The 19,765-nt window shown below is 42.9% G+C and overlaps 1 protein-coding gene across 3 annotated transcripts in view; it reads right to left on the reverse strand.

Moving 5' to 3' along the window:
* Nucleotides 1–19,765, reverse strand: part of rnf130 (ring finger protein 130) — a 183,483-nt gene that overhangs the window by 12,844 nt on the left and 150,874 nt on the right. Inside the window, exons 7-8 of one of the 3 annotated variants that reach the window (XM_059990703.1) lie at nucleotides 6,829–6,919; nucleotides 784–840 (exon numbers count right to left, since the gene is read on the reverse strand). The exons of 1 other annotated variant lie outside the window; for it this stretch is intronic. In XM_059990703.1, the coding sequence (XP_059846686.1) occupies nucleotides 819–840; nucleotides 6,829–6,919 (113 nt within the window). In that variant the 3' untranslated portion in view covers nucleotides 784–818. Of the gene's footprint in view, nucleotides 1–783; nucleotides 841–6,828; nucleotides 6,923–19,765 lie in introns of all 3 variants that reach the window. One more of the 3 variants, XM_059990702.1, reaches the window with a different exon arrangement.

Raw genomic sequence — 19,765 nt, forward strand, 5'->3', positions numbered from 1 at the left:
ACAGAGAGAAGGAAGTTGAGGACAACAGAGAGAAGGAAGTTGTGGACCACAGAAAGAGGGAAGTTGTGGACCACAGAAAGAGGGAAGTTGTGGACAACAGAGGGAAGGAAGTTGTGGACCACAGAAAGAGGGAAGTTGTGGACAACAGAGGGAAGGGAGTTGTGGCCCACAGAAAGAGGGAAGTTGTGGACAACAGAGGGAAGGAAGTTATGGCCCACAGAAAGAGGGAAGTTGTGGACAACAGAGGGAAGGAAGTTGTGGACAACAGAGGGAAGGAAGTTGTGGATCACAGAAAGAGGGAAGTTGTGGACAACAGAGGGAAGGAAGTTGTGGACAACAGAGAGAAGTTCTGGACAACAGAGGGAAGGAAGTTGTGGACCACAGAAAGAGAGAAGTTCTGGACAACAGAGAGAAGAAAGTTGAGGACAACTAAGAGACAGAAATCATTGACAACTGAGAGAGGGAAATCGTGGACAACAGAAAGAAGGAAGTCATGGACGACCGAGAGAGGGAAGCCATGGACAACCTGCCTAATCACAGTGACTCTTTTGTTTGCTTCACCGATTTCCCTTTCCGCAACATAATACATGTTTTGTTCTCAGTTTTTCAGTGTGGATGAAAGATCAGCAGAATGACACATTAGCTCTGATTCCTCCTCTAAAGAGGATTCAGATATAGATATAGATTCAGATATAGATTCATTTATTTATCACATGTACATCTAAACATACAGTGAAATGTGTCATTTGTGTTATGATGAAAATTGCTTGTTAAAGTACTTACATGTACAATTATCTTCTTTCATATCCATTCTTTCACTACTGTGTTTGAGTTTCAGCTCTAAAATGGGAATCATACTGTTTGTTTAACAAAACATTCTTAACTTTGTTAAATATAGTTTAGAATGTTAATCTGATTGTTGTGTTAGTACATGATTTAACTTCATATTCCCTGCAGTGAACTCTGTAATGATCAGAATTGCATAAACACATGAGCTTCTGCAGATGCTGGAAATCCCGAACAACACACACAAGATGCTGGAGGAACTCAGCAGGTCAGACTGCATCTATGGAAAGGAATAAACAGTCGAATTTTTGGGGCTGAGATCCTTCATCAGGACTGGAAAGAAAGGAGGAAGATGAGAAAATAAGAAGGTAGTGGGAGGGGAAGGAGTACAAGTTAGAAGGTGATGGGTGAGACCAAGTGGATGAGGGAGGAGGGTAAAGTCAGAAGCTGGGAGGTGATAGATCAAAAAGGTAAAGGTTTGGAGAAGAAGGAAGTTTATAGGAGTGGGTCACAGGGGATAAAGAGGGCCACCAGGCCTGAAACATTGACTGATTATTAATTTTCATTAATGCTGCCTGACCTACTGAGTTCCTCTAGCATTTTGTGTGTGTAATTTTATATCATCACTTATAAATATGTAACTGTTCAGTTATTTTTCTAGCAACATAGTAGCAGGTGTCATCCCTTGTGAGGCTCTTTGGATTAAAGATATTATTCTGTTAGCTTGTTACCTATCTTTGTATGATGGATCAACTGTTGTCTAAGTTCTCATACAGCACAGAGAAATCTGATAATGTACCCACTATGAAGCCTGAATTATAAGCTGTGATGATTTGATTAAAAATGTTTCAGGATTAAATATGAAAGCACTGTGTTAGCTTCACTGATCCAAGATCAGTTTGGCTTGACTGCATCCTAACAAGCTGTATCACTGATTGTATGGAAACTGCACTGTGGTGGACAGAAAGGCTCTACAACGGGCAGTCGGAACTGCCCAATGCACCACTGGCACCAGTCTACCTGCCATCAACAACATATATACAGAAAGGTGCCAGTAACATAAGATATAGGAGCAGAAGCAGGCCATTTGGCTCATCGAGTCTGCTCCGCCATTTCATCATGGGCTGATCCAATTCTTCCAGTCACGCCACTCCCCTGCCTTCTCCCCATACCCTTTGATACCCTGGCTAATCAAGAACCTATCTATCTCTACCTTAAATGCACCCAAAGACTTGGCGCCCACAGTTGCTCGTGGCAACAAATTCCACAGATTTACCACCCTCTGACTAAAGTAATTTCTCCACATCTCTGCTCTAAATGGATGTCCTTCAATCCTGAAGTCATGCCCTCCTGTCCTAGACCCCCTACTATGGGAAATAACTTTACCATATCTAATCTGTTCAGGCCTTTTAAAATTCTGAATGTTTCAATGAGATCCCCCCTCATTCTCCTGAACTCTAGGGAATACAGCCCAAAAGCTGCCAGGCGTTCCTCAAAAGGTAACCCTTTTATTCTTGGAATCATTCTTGTGAATCTTATCTGAACCCTCTCCAATGTCAGTATATCCTTTCTAAAATAAGGAGCCCAAGTGTGGTTTCACAAATACCTTATAGAGCCTCAACATCACATCTCTGCTTTTATATTCGATACCTCCAGAAATGAATGCCAACATCATGAAGTATCCCACCCACCCTGCTCATGGACTGTTTTGTCCCACTCCCATCAGGGATGAGGCTACACTGCTCTAAAATTGTTAATTTCCCCATGCAGTAAGGTTAATCAACACTTCCATCCACTAACACACCCCTCCACACCCCCAACCACCACTACTTTATCATTTCCTGTCAGTCACCTTATGTACATACAATTAATCCATAAGCTATATTATGTATTTATATTTATTGCATTTTTTATTATTGAGTTCTTTATCTTATTGTGTTTACTGTGCTGCACTGGATCTGGAGTGACAGTTATTTCATTCTTCTTTACACTTGTGTATTGGAAATGAGATGAAACAATCTGGAATAAACAACTTCACTTTGTATATTTGGTCATTCCAAAAGGTAAAAATGTGATTCATCCTTAATTAATTTACATTTTCCCTGGTGAGATTTGAACACTGAAATCTGGTTGGGTTCAGTAGACATGTAGTTAAAGTAGTGAAATTCTTTCTCATATAACTCATGTCACTGGTTATCTTCTTAGAGCAGTACAGCACAGGAACATGCCCTTTGGCCAAATAAACTAATCTGCCTGTATAATGTCCATATCCTTCCATTTTCCTCCCATTCGTGGGTCTATCTAAACATCACTTAAAAGTCCCTAATGCATTGGCCTCAGCTGCCACCCTAGGCAGTGCATTCCAGGTACTCACCACTCTGTGTAAAAAACTTGCCCCTTACATCTCCTTTGAAATTACCCCCTCTCACCTTAAATGCATGCCCACTGGCATTAGACATTTCAACCCTGGGAAAAAGATACTGTCTGCCTACTCTCTCTATGTTTCTTATTGTCTTGTCATGTAGGGACCAACGATGTAGGTAAGGTGAGTGAGGGGGTCCTGCTTAGAGAGTTCAGGGAGTTAGGAGTGAAGCTGAAAGGCAGGACCTCCAGGGTGACAATCTCGGGATTGCTACCTGTGCCATGTGCGAGTGAGGCGAAGAATAGAATGATTATGCACATTAATAAGAGGCTGAGAGCATGGTGCAGGAAGGAAGGGTTCAGGTTTTTGGATAATTGGTCTTTGTTCCAGGGACATTGGGATCTGTTTCGAAGGGACGGTCTACATCTGAACCGGAGGGGTACTAACATTCTTGCAGGAATGTTTGCCAGTGCTGCTTGGGGGGGTTTAAACTAGATGTGCAGGGAGCAGGGATCCAGATCCAGAGGGTTGATCAGAAGGAGCATGGGGTTAAATGTGTAGAAGGTTTGGGTGATCTTGAGAAGGTCATCAAAATTCAAGGTGCAATTAGCCTGATGGAAGTTCAAGGAGCTGGGTTAGGTACAATATACAGTGTTTTAAGCAAAGAGAGGAGGAATGGGCTAAGAATTCTATACTTGAATGCACGTAGTGTCAGAAATAAGACAGATGAGCTTGAAGCTCAGATGAAAATGGGGAACTACGATATTGTTGGGATAACGGAGACATGGCTGCAAGGGGATCAGGCCTGGGAACTGAGTGTACCAGGGTATACGTGCTATCGTAGAGACAGAAATATGGGAAGAGGGGGTGGGGTGGCCCTGTTGGTGAGGAATGAGATTCAGTCCTTAGCAAGAGGTGACTTGGGAACAGGGGAAGTAGAGTCTGTGTGGATTGAGCTGAGGAACAGTAAGGGTAAAAAGACCCTAATGGGTGTTGTGTACAGGCCCCCAAACAGTAGCGTGGATATTGGGTACAAGTTGATTAGGGAGTTAACATTGGCATGTGCTAAAGGTAATGCAGTCGTTATGGGAGATTTCAACATGCAGGTGAACTGGGAGAATCAGGTAGCTGCTGGACCCCAGGATAGGGAGTTTGTGGAGTGTCTAAGGGATGTATTTTTGGAACAGCTTGTGCTTGAGCCAACCAGGAACGAGGCTATTTTGGACTTGGTGATGTGTAATGAACAGGAATTGATAAGTGATCTTGAAGTAAAGGAGCCATTAGGAAGTAGTGATCATAACATGATAAGTTTTTATCTACAATTTGAGAGGGATAGGGGCAGATCAGAGGTGTCAGTGTTGCAATTAAATAAAGGAGACTACAGAGCCATGAGGGAAGAGTTGGCCAAAGTTAAATGGGCGGATGCCCTGGCAGGAAAGACAGTGGATCAGCAGTGGCAGATATTCTTGGGGATAATACAAAAGATGCAAAAGCAGTTCATTCCAAAGAGAAGGAAGGATTCAAAGAGGGGGAAGGGGCCACAGTGGTTGACAAAGGAAGTCAGAGATTGTATAGCATTAAAGAAAAAGAAGTATGACAGGGCTAAGATGAGTGGGAATACAGATGATTGGGAAAGTTTTAAGGAACAGCAGATCTTAACTAAAAAAGCAATACGGAGAGAAAAAATCAGGTATGAGCTCAGTCTAGCCAGGAATATAAAAGGGGATAGCAAAAGCTTTTTTAGCTATGTGAAGAGAAAGAAGATAGTTAAGAACAATGTTGGCCCCTTGAAGAATGAATTGGGAGAAATTGTTATGGGAAACAGGGAAATGGCAACAGAATTTAATGCGTACTTTAGATCTGTCTTCACCAGGGAGGACACAAGCAATCTCCCAGATGTATGGTTGGGTCAGGGTCATAAGATATCAGAGGAATTGAGACAGATTGACATTAGGAAAGAAACTGTGATGAGTAGACTGGTAGGACTGAAGGCTAATAAATCCCCGGGTCCAGATGGTCTGCATCCGAGGGTTCTAAAAGAGGTGGCTCAGGAAATTGCGGATGCATTGGTAATCATTTTCCAATGTTCCTTAGATTCAGGATCAGTTCCTGAAGATTGGAGAGTGGCTAATGTTATCCCACTTTTCAAGAAGGGAGGGAAGGAGAAAACAGAGAACTATCGCCCTGCTAGCCTAACGTCAGTCGTGGGGAAGATGCTTGAGTCCATTATTAAGGACAAAATAGTGGCACATCTTGATGGCAGTAATAGGATTAGGCCGAGCCAGCATGGATTTACCAAGGGCAAATCATGCTTGACTAATCTGTTGGAGTTTTTTGAGGGTGTAACAAGGATGTTAGACGAGGGTAAGCCAGTGGATGTTGTATACCTAGATTTTCAGAAGGCATTCGATAAGGTGCCAAATAGGAGATTGGTGAGTAAAATCAGAGCTCATGGCATTGGGGGCAGGGTTTCAACATGGATAGAAAACTGGTTGGCAGATAGAAAGCAAAGGGTAGCAGTGAATGGGTGTTTCTCGGACTGGCTGGAGGTGACTAGTGGGGTACCACAGGGCTCTGTATTGGGACCACAGCTCTTTATGATTTATGTCAACGATTTAGATGAGGGCATTGAAAACTATATCAGCAAGTTTGCTGACGATACTAAACTGGGTGGCAGTGTGACATGCGAAGAGGACGTTAGGAGAATACAGAGAGACTTGGATAGGCTGGGTGAGTGGGCAGATACTTGGCAGATGTCATTCAATGTGAATAAATGTGAAGTTATCCACTTTGGAAGCAGGAACAAGAGGGCAGAGTATTGTCTGAACGGTGTAGAGTTAGGTAAGGGAGAAATGCAAAGAGACCTAGGAGTCCTAGTTCATCAGTCAATGAAGGTGAATGAGCAAGTGCAACAGGCAGTGAAGAGGGCAAATGGAATGTTGGCCTTTATTACAAGGGGAATTGAGTACAAGAGCAAGGATGTCCTTTTGCATTTGTACAGGGCCCTGGTGAGACCACACCTGGAATATTGTGTACAGTTTTGGTCTCCAGGTTTAAGGAAGGACATTCTGGCAATTGAGGAAGTGCAGCGTAGATTCACTAGGTTGATTCCTGGGATGGCAGGGCTGTCTTACGCAGAGAGATTGGAGAGATTGGGCTTGTACACGCTGGAATTGAGGAGATTGAGAGGGGATCTGATTGAAACGTTGAAGATAATTAAAGGATTTGATAGGATTGAGGCAGGAAGTATGTTCCAGATGTTGGGAGAGTCCAGTACCAGAGGGCATGGATTGAGAATAAGAAGTCAGTTATTTAAAACAGAGTTGAGGAAGAGCTTCTTCTCCCAGAGAGTTGTGGAGGTGTGGAATGCACTGCCTCGGAAGACGGTGGAGGCCAATTCTCTGGATGCTTTCAAGAAGGAGCTAGATAGATATCTGATGGATAGGGGAATCAAGGGATATGGGGACAAGGCAGGGACTGGGTATTGATAGTGAATGATCAGCCATGATCTCAGAATGGCGGTGCAGACTCGAGGGGCCGAATGGTCTACTTCTGCACCTATTGTCTATTGTCTATTGTAAACCTCTATCAGATCTTCAAATAGTAACTATTTGAAATGATGGCTAGAAAGTAGAATAATTTATGAAACAGAACAAAATGAAAAAGTTTGATGTACTTACTCAACCGCTGTGGAAGCTGCTGTTGCTTTGATTACCATGTAGAACAGAGTGAGGGCACTAAGCACTCCAAAACTTGCAATAATAAGCCATTCTTCTGTTAACAAAGGAAAGGTCAATCATTCCGGGAACAGCAAGTAAAAAATGAGGAGATTCGTCTACACAGAAGCAGCGGCTGCAGCACAAGAAAGTGATTGATTGAAGAGAAAGAAAGAGAAAGCATCTGGAAACAAGTGCTGAAGCAGAATCAACAAGAATGCAGTGTGAGGATGCAGACAGAGGGTCATTAGGCAAATTTCTACAGATGTACTATGGAGACCATTCTAACTGGTTGCGCCACTGTCTGGTATGGAGAGGCCACTGCACAGGATCGGAAAAAGCTGCAGGAAGTTGTAAGCTCCACCAGCTCCATCATGGGCACCAGCCTCCCCAGCATCCAGGACACCTTCAAAATTCAATGCCCTAAAAAGGTGGCATCCATCACTATGGACCTTCATCACCCAGGGTATGTCCTCTTCTCATTGCTACCATCAAGAAAGTGGTACAGGAACTTGAAGACACACATTCAGTGTTTCAGGAACAGCTTCCACCATCAGATTTCTGAATGGACAATGAATCCATGAACACTATCTCAGCATAGAGTTAGAGTTGACCGACTGCACAACTCTAAATAACATATTATAATAGGAATAGTTATGTAATCCTTTCAAGGGAAGTGTGGATAAGTACATGAGGTATGCAGGGCTATCGTCCAGGTATGAGTCAATGGGATTATACAGAATAGCAGTCAGCACTGACTAGATGGGCCCAAGGGCCTGAATCTGTGCTGTAGTGTCAGCTCTATATTTTCTTCCATAGAAATCCATGGCAACTCAGCCCAGCCTGATATTCCTAGGTGTCCTGTTTTAGATATAGTCAAAGAACAAAGAACTAGGTAGAATAATTGTTTGGCATGGACCAGATAGGCCAAAGGGTCCGTTTCTGTACCAAAGTGCTCTATGACTCTAAAACCATTTTAAATTATTCCCAAGTCTACACATTTCCCAAAGTGTGATAAATTTTAAAAAGATAGTAAAATCCAGCATTACTAGTTAACTCCTCTGATACACAATATAATTCTGTTCTGCTGGCATTAATCAACAAATCATCATTTGATTTTCTCAGAAAGAGATCAGCTGGGATTTCTTAATTTCCTTGTTGGTAACAATATCTTTGGTTCCTTTTTCCACTGGTGCCAAAGGAGATGATCACAGTCAGGACGGTCTTACCGCCAATATAAATGTAGGTGCATAAGGGGTGGAAAAAAGATTACTAATCCTGAACATTAATGAATCCCAGTGGAAAGCTACAACACGTGTCTACATCGACAAGAGATTAGTTACCATTCCACATGTTAGTTGATATTCATTTTCTATGTTCAAATGTGAAGCACATTGGAAGATTGTCATAGCTTGTAAATGCTCTAAGTAATATTACTTGCCACCAAGCAACTTGGTCAAAGCTTTCTTTTAAAAATTAAAAAGAAAAGCATATCAGAGAATACAGGATGTTTCAAAACAATCATATGTATTTAATCATTGTCAAAGACTGACTTAGACCACAGGATATAGGAGCAGAATTAAGCCATACAGCCCATCAAGTCTGTTCTGCCATTCCATCACAGTTGATTTATTATCCCTCTTTATTATCTCCTGCCTTTTCCCATAACCTTTGATGCCCTGATTATCAAGAACCTAAATATACCCAATGACTTGGGCTCCACAGCTGTCTGTGGCAATGAATTCCACAGATTCACCACTCTCTGGCTAAAAAAGTTCCTCCTTGCTTCTTTTCTAAATGGACATCCCTCGATTCTGAGGCTGTGCCCTCTGGTCCTAGACTTCTCCACTATAGGAAGCATCCTCTCCACACCCACTCTATCTATGCCTTTCAAAATTTGATAGATTTCAATGAGATCTCCCTGATTCTTCTAAGCTACAATGAGTAAGGGCCTAGAGCTATCAAATGCTACTCATATGTTAACCCTTTTACTCCCAGAATAAAAATTTAAATATTAGCTTTATTTGTCACATATACATCAAAATACACAGTGAAATGTGTTACTTGCATCAAATTAAATCAGCGAGAATTGTGCTGGGCACAAGTTGAAGGGAAATTAAGTTAAGAGGTGTAAAATTAGGAGGTTTAAGCAGGGTTGTAGGAAGAACTGCTGCAGAAAGGTAATTAACTAGGGGCACGAATTTATGATAATTTAGAAGAAGTTTCAGGTTTGGATTTCAATGCCTGAGAATGTGTTGGGCGCAGAGACTTTAAGCGCTATTATGACAGGTATAACAATAATACAAATACAAAGGGGTGCAATTCTAATACAAGAGGTCCGAACTGCTTGTCATATGAAGAGCATTTGATGGCTCTGCCTCTGTGTTTGCTAGAATTCAGATAATGAGAGGTGACCTCATTTGAACCTATCGAATGGTGAAAGGCCTTGATAGAGTGTATGTGGAAAAGATGTGGAGGAGTCTAGGACCAGAGGGAACAGCCTCAGAATAGAGTAACATCCATTTCGACAACAGATGAGGAGGAATTTCTTTAGTCAGAGGGTACTGAATCTGTGGAATTCATTGCCACAGACCACAAGACCATTACATATAGGAGCAGAATTAGGCCAATTGGCTTATCAAGTCTGTTCCACTATTTAATCATGGCTGATCCATTTTCCCTCTCAGCCCCAATCTCCTGTCTTCCCCCCATATACCTTCATGCCCTGACAAACCAAGAATCTATCAATTGCTGACTTAAATATACAAAAAGACGGCCTCTACCACTGCCTGTGGCAATTAATTCCACAGATTCACCACTCTCTGACTAAAGAAATTCCTCCTCAACTCTGTTCTAAAAGGATGCTTCTTTATTCTGAGGTTGTGTATTCTAGTATACTCTCCCACCACAGGAACTACCCTCTCTCCACATCCACTTTATTAAGGCCTTTCACCATTCGATAGATTTCAATGAGGTTACCCTTAATTCTTCTGAAACCTAGTGAATACAGGTCCAGAGCCTTCAAACACTCTTCACATGACAAGCTGTTCAGGAGGATGTAGAAGTTAAGGTATTAGATATATTTAAGGTGGAAGTAGATTGGTTCTTGATTAGTGAGGATGTACAGAGAGTCCCTACAGAGGACACTGGCATTGAACAATATGAAAACTTCTGTCAGAATGTTGTTTATTGACTACAGCTCAAGTGTTTAACACCATCATTCCTACAGCCTTGATTGAAAAGTTGCAGAACCTGGGCCTCTGTACCTCCCTCTGCAACTGGAAGACCACAATCTGTATGGATTGGAAATAACATCTTCACCTCGCTGGCAATCAACACTGGTGAACCTCAGGGAGGTGTGCTTAGCCCACTGTTCTACTCCCTGCACCCATGATTCTGTGGCTAGGCACAGCTCAAATGCCATCTATAAATCTGCTGATGAAACAATCATTGTTGGAAGAATCTCAGATGGTGATGAGAGGACATACAGGAGCAAGATATACCAGCTAGTTGAGTGGTGTTGCAGTAACAATCTTACACTCTATGTCTGTAACATCAAAGAACTGGTTGTGGGTTTCAGAAAAGGTAAGAAGAGGGAACACACATCAGTCCTTATCGAGGGATCAGAAGTGGAGAGAATGAGCAATTTCAAGTTCTTGGGTGTCGATATCTCTGAAGATCTAACCTGGTCCCAACGTACCAATGAAGCTATGAAGAAAGCAAGACAGCTGCTATATTTCTTTAGGAATTTGAGGAGATTTGGTATGTCACCTAAAACACTTGCAAATTTCTACAGATGTACCTTGGAGGGCATTCTAACTCGTTGCATCACCGACTGGTATGCAGGGGAGGGAGTGCTACTAAACTGAACAGAGTTGTAAAATTAACTCCATCATGGGCACTAGCCTCTGTAGTATCCAAGACATCTTCAAGGAGCAGACCCTCAAAAAGGCGGCATCCATCATTAAGGACTGCACAACTCTGGATGCACCCTTTTCTTATTGTTACCATCAGGAAGGAGGTACAGAAACCTGAAGGCACACACTCAATGATTCAGGAACAGTTTCTTCCCCTCTGCCATCCAATTTCTGAGTGGACATTGAACCCATGAACACTACCTCACTCCTTTTATTTCTTTTTTTTGTACTACCTATTTAACATGTATGGTGATGATAATGCTGGCTGGTTCCTCTCTTGTGAAGATCAGAAGGAAATATTTCCATTGTTGTAGGACTTTACTCCTCCCCTGCGCTGCGTAGGTTTACAGTGAGGTTCGGTGCACACAGACTGACTCCACTCTTTAGGGCGGGGGACTTTCCACAATGGCACAGCGAGCTGCAACAGCTGTGGCGACCACAAGACTGTGGGTTGAGTTGTCCTTCCCAGAGACCGACTGCCTGGCAGGGCTAATGAGTCCCATCTACCTGGGTTTGGAATTGGAGTTGTCCTTCTCCTTGGCTGGCTGCCAACCAAGGCTAGAGAGCCCAACCTGCCCGCCCAGTTATACCGCTGAGCACTCAGTCATGACATGACATAGCAAACTTAGTAATTCTAGGGACGCCATGTGAAGGCATTGCTGTGGGCACAATAGTGTAGGAGAGGCCAAATGTGAGAGATTTTCTGCATGGCAAGCAAAACAGTGGTCCTATAGTGATCACTACACCTGGAAAGAAGAGACTTCACCTTCCTTAAGTGAGCAGAATGTTCATCCCAGGAACCAACCATCCCCTTAAATATATATACTTACTGTAATTCACAGTTTTTTTCTATATTATTATGGACTGTATTGTACATGCTGATAACAAATTTCACGATATATGTTGGTGATATTCAACCTGATTCTGATACTGAACTCTGATACCAAGCTGCAAAAGCGTCGTGCTATCTGTTATGCTATTGTGGTGCCCAAATTTCAGAGGTCAGCTGCTTCTGGTAATGAGAAATACTTAAAAATACCAGAGGTAGAAAATGAACAAAAAAATTAAAAACAGAATTATGTCTTCTAAAGGAATTTAGAAGCAATTATTCAAAATCTGTTGATATTGTGGTTGAATTGTAGATGATCCCAATGAGAGAGTGTGTGATACTTGGTCTGCTATTAGGGAATGAGACAGGGCAGGTGAAAGAAGTTTGCAGCACATAGATGAGAAAATCTGTAGATGCTGTAAATCCAAGCCACATAAAATGCTGGAGGAACTCAGTAGAACAGGCAGCATCTATGGATCATCATTGATGAAGGGTCTTGGCCATAAAAGTCACCTATTTACTCTCCTCCATAGATGCTGCCTGGCCTGCTAAGTTCCTCCAGCATTTTGTGTGTTAACAGAAGTTTGTGTAGGGGAACACTTTGCATCTAGCAATCACAATGCCATTAGTTTCAAAGTAACTATGTTGTAAGATAGGTCTGGTCTGCGGGTTGAAATTCTAAACTTCTAAACTGGAGAAAGGCCAATTTTGATGGCATCAAAAAGGATTTGGCAAGTGTGGATTGGGACAGGCTGTTTTACGGCAAAGGTGTAAGTGGTAAGTGAGAAGGGCTTCAGAAGTGAAAATTTGAGAGTACAAAGCTTGTATGTGCTTGTCAGAATAAAAAGTGAAGATAACAAGTGCAGGGAACCTTGGTTTTCAAGAGAAAAACAGGGGTGGCACAGTAGTGTAGTAGTTAGCACAACGCTTTACAGTATCAGCAACCAGAATTTAATTCCCGCTACTGCCTGTCAGGAGTTTATATGTTCTCCTATGACTGAGTGGGTTTCTTTTTGGGTGCTCCAGTTTCCTCCACATTCCAAAGACATACCAGTTGGTAGGTTAATTGGTCATTGTAACTTGTCCCATCATTAGGCTAGGATTAAACTGGGAGACCGCTTGGTGGCATGGCTCAAAGGACCATAATGGCCTACTCTGCATTCTATGACAATAAATAAATAAGGGAGCACATAGCAGGTATAGACAGGTAGGAACAAATGAGGTGCTTATGGAATACAAGAAATGCAAGAGAACACTTAAGAAGGAAGTCAGGTTGGCTAAAAGATGGCATGAGATTTCCCTAGCAGACAAGATGCCAAGGAGGATTCTACAGATATGTTAAGAGCAAAAAGATTACAAGGGACAAAATTGATCTTCTGAAAGTTAAGAATCATAATGCATATGTTGAGCCAAAATAGATGGGGGAGATGTATGGTCATGGTGCAGGTTAATGGGAGTAGGCAGTTTAAATGGTTTCAGCATTGACTAGATGGGTTAAAGTGCTTGCTTTTGTGCTGTACTTTTCTATGAATCACAGTTGGAGTCTGGAGATTTCAGCACTGCAAATCTTTATTTGAATAATTTGAAACAAGCACATCCTTGGACAGTATTGTAAGATAAAGATTAGCTTCATAAAATAAAGGATAGAGATTAGCTTTATTTGTCACATGTACATCATTACAGCGAAATGTGAAATCAGCAAGGATTGGGCTGGGCAGCTACATAAGTTGCCATCAGAATCAAAATCAGGTTTATCATCACTGTAATATGTTATGAAATCTGTTGTTTTGTTGCAGTAGTACCATGCAATACATAAAAAACGTTATAAATTACAGTTAGAAATGATGAGCCATGCTTCTGGCACCAACACTGCATGACCACAACTCATTATCTCGAACCAGTATGTCTTTGGAATGTGGGAAGAAACTAGAGCACCCAGAGGAAGCCCACGCTATCACTTGGAGAATGTACTGTAAAACTTAATGGAGATCTGAGGGTAGGTTTATTTCACTAGAGGAATGAACTGCCAGGAAGTGGAAGAGATAGTTACAATGACAATTATTTATGTAGTGGAATACAGGTCCAATGCATGTTTTAGTGTAGATAGGCATCAGAGTCAGTATGGATGAGTTGGGCCAGAAGGCCCATTTCTATACTCTATGACTCTTTAGAAAAAATAAAAGAAGATTTGAGAAACAGATACAAACTTGAAGTTAAAAAGATAAAGGGAAATAGGATTCAGATTCACATTCATTTATTTATCACATGCACATGAGCCTTAACAGCGTTGATGAACAGAGGGATCTTAGGGTCCAAGTTCCCTGAAAGTGGCTACACAGGTTGATAGGGCGATTAAGAAGGCATATGTCATGCTTACCTCGAGACATTGAGTTCAAAAGTCAGGAAGTTTTGTTGCAACTTTATAAAACTCCAGTTAGACAGCATCTGGAGCATTGCATACAATTCGAGAAACATAGAAAACCTTCAGCACAATACAGGCCCTTCGGCCCACATGCCTTTACCCGAGAAATTACCTAGAGTTACCCATAGCCCTCTATTTTTCTAAGCTCCATATACCTGTCCAAGAGTCTCTTAAAAGACCCTATCATACCTGCCTCCACCACTGCCACTGGCAGCCCATTCCACTCACTCACCACTCTCTGCATAAAAAACTTACCCCTGATATGTCCTCTGTACCTACTTCCAAGCACCTTAAAACTGTGCCCTCTTGTGCTAGCCATTGCAGCCCTGGGAAAAAGCCTCTGACTATCCTGATCAATGCCTCTCATCATCTTGTACACCTCTATCAGGTCACCTTTCATCCTCTGTTGCTCCAAGGGAAGAACCTATTCTTAACCTATTCTCATGCCATGCTCCCCAATCCAGGTAATATCCTTGTAACTCTCCTCTGCACCTTTTCTATGGTTTCCACATCCTTCTTATAGTGAGGCAACCAGAACTGAGCACAGTACTCCAAGTGGGGTCTGACCAGGGTCCTATATAGCTACAACATTACCTCTCGGCTCCTAAACTCATCCCACAATTGATGAAGGCCAATGCACTGTATGCTTTCTTAACCAGAGTCAACCTGCGCAGCAGCCTTGAGTTTCCTATGGACTCTGACCTCAAGATCCCTCTGATCCTCCACACTGCCAAGAGTCTTACCATTAATGCTATATTCTGTCATATTTGACCTACCAAAATGAACCACCTCACACTTATCTGGGTTGAACTCCATCCGACACTTCTCAGCCCAGTTTTTCATCCTATCAACGTCCCACTGTAATCTCTGACAGCCCTCCACACTATCCACAACATCTCCAACCTTTGTGTCATCAGCAAATTTACTAATCCATCCCTCCACTTCTTCATCCAGGTCATTTATAAAAATCATGAACAGTAGGGGTCCCAGGACAGATCCCTGAGGCACACACTGGTGACCAACCTCCATGCAGAATATGACCCGTCTACAACCATTCTTTGCCTTCTGTGGGCAAGCCAGTTTTGAATCCACAAAGCAATGTCCCCTTGGATCCCATGTCTCCTTACTTTCTCAGTAAGCCTTGCATGGGTTACCTTGTCAAATGCCTTGCTGAAATCCATATACACCACATCTACTGCTCTACTATCATCAACGTGTTTAGTCACATCCTCAAAAAATTCAATCAGGCTCGTAAGGCATGACCTGCCTTTGACAAAGCCATGCTGACTATTCCTAATCATATTATGTCTCTCCAAATGTTCATAAATCCTGCCTCTCAGGATCTTCTCCATCAAAGTGCCAACCGCTGAAGTAAGACTCACTGCTCTATAATTTCTTGGGCTATCTCTACTCCCTTTCTTAAGTAAGGGAACAACACCTGCAACCCTCCAATCTTCCAGAACCTCTCCCGTCCCCATTGATGATGCAAAGATCATTGCCAGAGGTTCAACAATCTCTTCCCTCGCCTCTCACAGTAGCCTGGGGGTATATCTTGTCCAGTCCCGGTGACTTATCTAACTTGACGCTTTCCAAAAGCTCCAGCATATCCTCTTTCTTAATGTTTATATGCTCAAGCTTTTCAGTCCACTGTAAGTCATCCCCACAATCGCCAAATTCCTATTCCTTAGTGAATACTGAAGCAAAGTATTCATTAAGTATCTCTGCTATCTCCTCCAGTTCCATACACACTTTTCCAATGTCACACTTGATTGGTCCTATTCTTTCACATCTTATCCTCTTGCTCTTCACATACTTGTAGAATGCCTTGGGGTTTTCCTTAATCCTGCCTGCCAAGGCCTTCTCATGGCGCCTTCAGGTTCTTCTAATTTCATTCTTAAGCTCCTACTGCTAGCCTTATAATTTTCTAGATCTCTTTCACCACCTAGCTTTTTGAACCTTTAGTAAGCTTTTCTTTTCTTCTTGGCTAGATTTTCAACAGCCTTTGTACACCACGGTTCCTGTACCTTACCATTCTTTCCCTGTCTCATTGGAACTTAACTATGCAGAACGCCAACTTGAACATTTCTGCCATGCATTTCCCTGAGAACATCTGTTCCCAATTTATGCTTTGAAGTTCCTGCCTGATATCTTCATATTTCCCCTGACCACAATTAAACACTTCTTTAACTTGTCTTTTCCTATTCCAATGCTATGGTAAAGGAGATAGAATTGTGATCACTATCTCCAAAATGCTCTCCCACTGAGAGATCTGACACCTGACCAGGTTCATTTCCCAATAACAGATCATATACAGCCTTTCCTCTTGTAGGCTTATCTACATATTGTGTCAGAAAATCTTCCTGAACACACCTAACAAACTCCACACCATCTAAACCCCTCGCTATAGGGAGCTGCCAATCAATATTTGGGAAATTAAAATCTCCCACCATGACAACCCTGTTATTATTACACCTTTCCAGAATCTGTCTCCCAATCTGCTCCTCAATATCCCTGTTACTATTGGGTGGTCTATAAAAAAACACTCAGTAGAGTTTTTGATCCCCTCCTGTTTCTAATTTCACCCACAGGGACTCCGTAGACAACCTCCATGTCCTCCTCCTTTCTGCATCCGTGACACTATCTCTGATCAGCTGTGCCATGACCCCACCTCTTTTGCCTCCCCTCCCTGTCCTTTCTGAAACATCTAAAGTCTGGCACTCGAAGTAACCATTCCTGCCCCTGCACCATCCAAGTCTCTGTAATGGCAATGACATCATAGCTCCAAGTACTGATCCATGCTCCAAGCTCATCCGCTTTGTTCACAATACTCCTTGCGTTAAAATAGACACATCTCAAACCATCGGCCTGAGTGCACTTTTCAATCACCTGCCTATCCTCCCTCTCGCAGTCTCTCCAAGCTTTCTCTATTTGTGAGCCAACAACTTCTCCTCTGACTCTTTAGTTTGTTTCTCACCCACCAGCAATTCTAGTTTAAACTCTCCCCAACAGCCTTAGCAAACATCCCCACCAGGATATTGGCCCCCTGGGATTCAAGTACAACCCATTCTTTTTGTACAGTCACTCCTGCCCCAAAAAAGGTCCCAATGATCCAGAAATCTGAATCCCTGCCCCCTTCTTCAATCCCTCAGCCATGCATTTATCCTCCACTTCACTCTATTCCTGTACTCACTGTCGCGTGGCACAGGCAGTAATCCCAAAATGATTATCTTGGTGGTCCTACTTCTCAACTTCCTCCTTAATCCCCAGTAGTCTGCTTTCAGGACCTCCTCCCTTTTCCAGTCTGTGTCATTGGTACCAAGATGTACCACAGCTTCTGACTGTTCTTTCCACCTCAGGATATCTTGGACGTGATTATAGCTTAGAGTTTCCTGGCACCTGTGAGGCAAATTATCATCCGTGCTTTTTTCCTGCGTCCACACAATCACCTGTCTGACCCCCTAACTATAGAGTCCTCTATCACTGTTGCCATCCTCTTCCTTTCTCTACCCTTCTGAGCCACAGGGCCAGACTCTGTGCTAGAGGTGCAGCCACAGCTGCTTTCCCAAGTAGGCCGTCCCCCCCCAAACAGTACTCAAGCAGGAATACTTATTATCAAGGGGTACAGCCACAGGGGTGCTCTCTAGCCTCTGTCTCCTGCTCTTCCCCCTCCTGACTCTTACCCACTTATCTAGTCTCCCCAGACCCCGGTGTGACTACCTGCTTATAGCTCTGATCTATCACCTCTTCACTCTCCCTAACCAGACAGAGGTTATCGAGCTGCATCTCCAGTTCATTAACACGGTCCCTAAGGAGCTGCAGCTTGACGCACCTGGTGCAGATATGGACGTCCGGGAGGCTGTGAGTCTCCCGGACCTCCCACATCTGACACTGAGCACAGAAAAATGGCTTCACACACGTACTTCCTATCTGTATTCTACACAGGCAACCTACCTCGCCTCGACCCGTTAACGCTGAAGCCCCATTGAGCAAAAGCCTTCCTACTCTGGAAGTTCTGGTTTCCCCATTATAGGAAGGATGTTAAGGCTTTGGAGAGAGAGAAAAAGAGGTTTGCTGGGATGTTGCCTGGATTAGAGGGCATGTATCTTAACAAGAGGTTGAACAGACTTGGGTTGTTTTCTGTGGAATGGTGGAGGCTAAGGGGAGATATGACAGAGGTTTATAAGATTATGAGAGGCATAGAATGAGTAGACAGTCAGTATCTTTTTCCCAGGTTGAAATGTCTGATACCAGAAGGCAAGCATCTACGGCGAGAGGGGATAATTTCAAAGGAGATGTGAAGGACAAGCTTTTTTTTCTACAGAGAGTGGCGGGTGCCTGGAATGTGCTGCCTGGGGTGGTGGTAGAGGCAGATACATTAGACATTTTTAAGTGGTGTTTAGATAGGCACATGAATGTAAAGAAATTTGAAGGATATGGACATTGTGTAGGCAAAAAAGGTTAGTTTATTCAGCCAGTTAATTGGTTTGGCACGACATTGTGGGCTGAAGGGCCTGTTCCTATGTTGTACAGTTCTATGTACATTAAAATGTGTTAATACACCTAAATATGTGCTGGTGTCTGCCCACAAGTATGATTAACAGAGTTGCTTCATGGGGTTGGCATGGATTCAATGGACCACATGGCCTCCTCCAGCTTTGCTGTAAGCATAACATGTATGAATGAAAACGTTAAAGGACGGATTTGGAGAAGTGGAGAAACTTAAAACTAGGGATATCATATGCAACTAGAGCACTTCCACTGGTGGGAGTTGATCATGGATATTGCATCCTAGCTGTGTATATTGTATACGCAAGCCACCAGGGCAGTACGATATGGAGAGCATGCTGTTGCTCATGCAGCAGGCTTCCACTCTCCATGCAGTCAATGAATTTAAAGAATTGGCGGAGTTTGGCACAAGCGGGAGTTGCCAGTCAGCATTGAACAACTTAGGACTGCCTTAGGGACTCCAGCACCTGATTTTTCCTCAGGGTTTATTCCCAAAGCCTTCCCCACGAGTGGGTATAGTTGCAAGTCAGTGGAGGTTTCAGATTGGAGTTTTCCTTCTCCAAGACGAGCTGCAAACTATGGCTGATGAGCCCCACCTGCCTGGAGCGAATGGTTTTAAGGTACCAGATACCAGACTTTGCCTCTTCTCCTGTCAGCAGAAATGGTTATGCAATGTTTAGTAGCTAAGCCACATGTGAAGGCCAGGAGCGAGACTTGGTTGTCAGAGTCTATTTGAGACGCACGCCATTGGGAGCATTTAATAGGTAGTGGTAGCTTATCCCAACTACCACCCCTGGCAATGACAACCTTGAGGAACACAGATGTAACTACTAAGGCTGGAAGAGTGCATTTTCACAGAGTGCGTAAAATAGATGCCTCTTACTGAAACTGCTTCATGGAAAAACACCTAGACAGAAGTTGGAAAATGTTTTATAAGTATAATGTCCTGGTTCATATTTTTTTTACAGTTATGCTGCTCTGTATTTGATTTTTGTGCGGTTCCCTGCAAGCTGCTTGTTTGGGTTACTGTTTCAAAATAACAGATTAATTAGGGAGACTTGATTAAGTGAGGGACGCTAAGGTTGGGCTTGGGGCTTTTGTTAAGGAAATGAAGAGAGAAGATGCTGGAGAGAAGAGGTCGTAGGATATGACCTGGAGCAGGATTGTGATATCTCAAAGGCTGGGGTGAGATCGAAGGAGGATCAGCGAAGGAGAAACCAGGAGCTC

Source organism: Hypanus sabinus, chromosome 15 (genome assembly GCF_030144855.1).
Source record: "Hypanus sabinus isolate sHypSab1 chromosome 15, sHypSab1.hap1, whole genome shotgun sequence".
Lineage (NCBI taxonomy): Eukaryota > Metazoa > Chordata > Chondrichthyes > Myliobatiformes > Dasyatidae > Hypanus > Hypanus sabinus.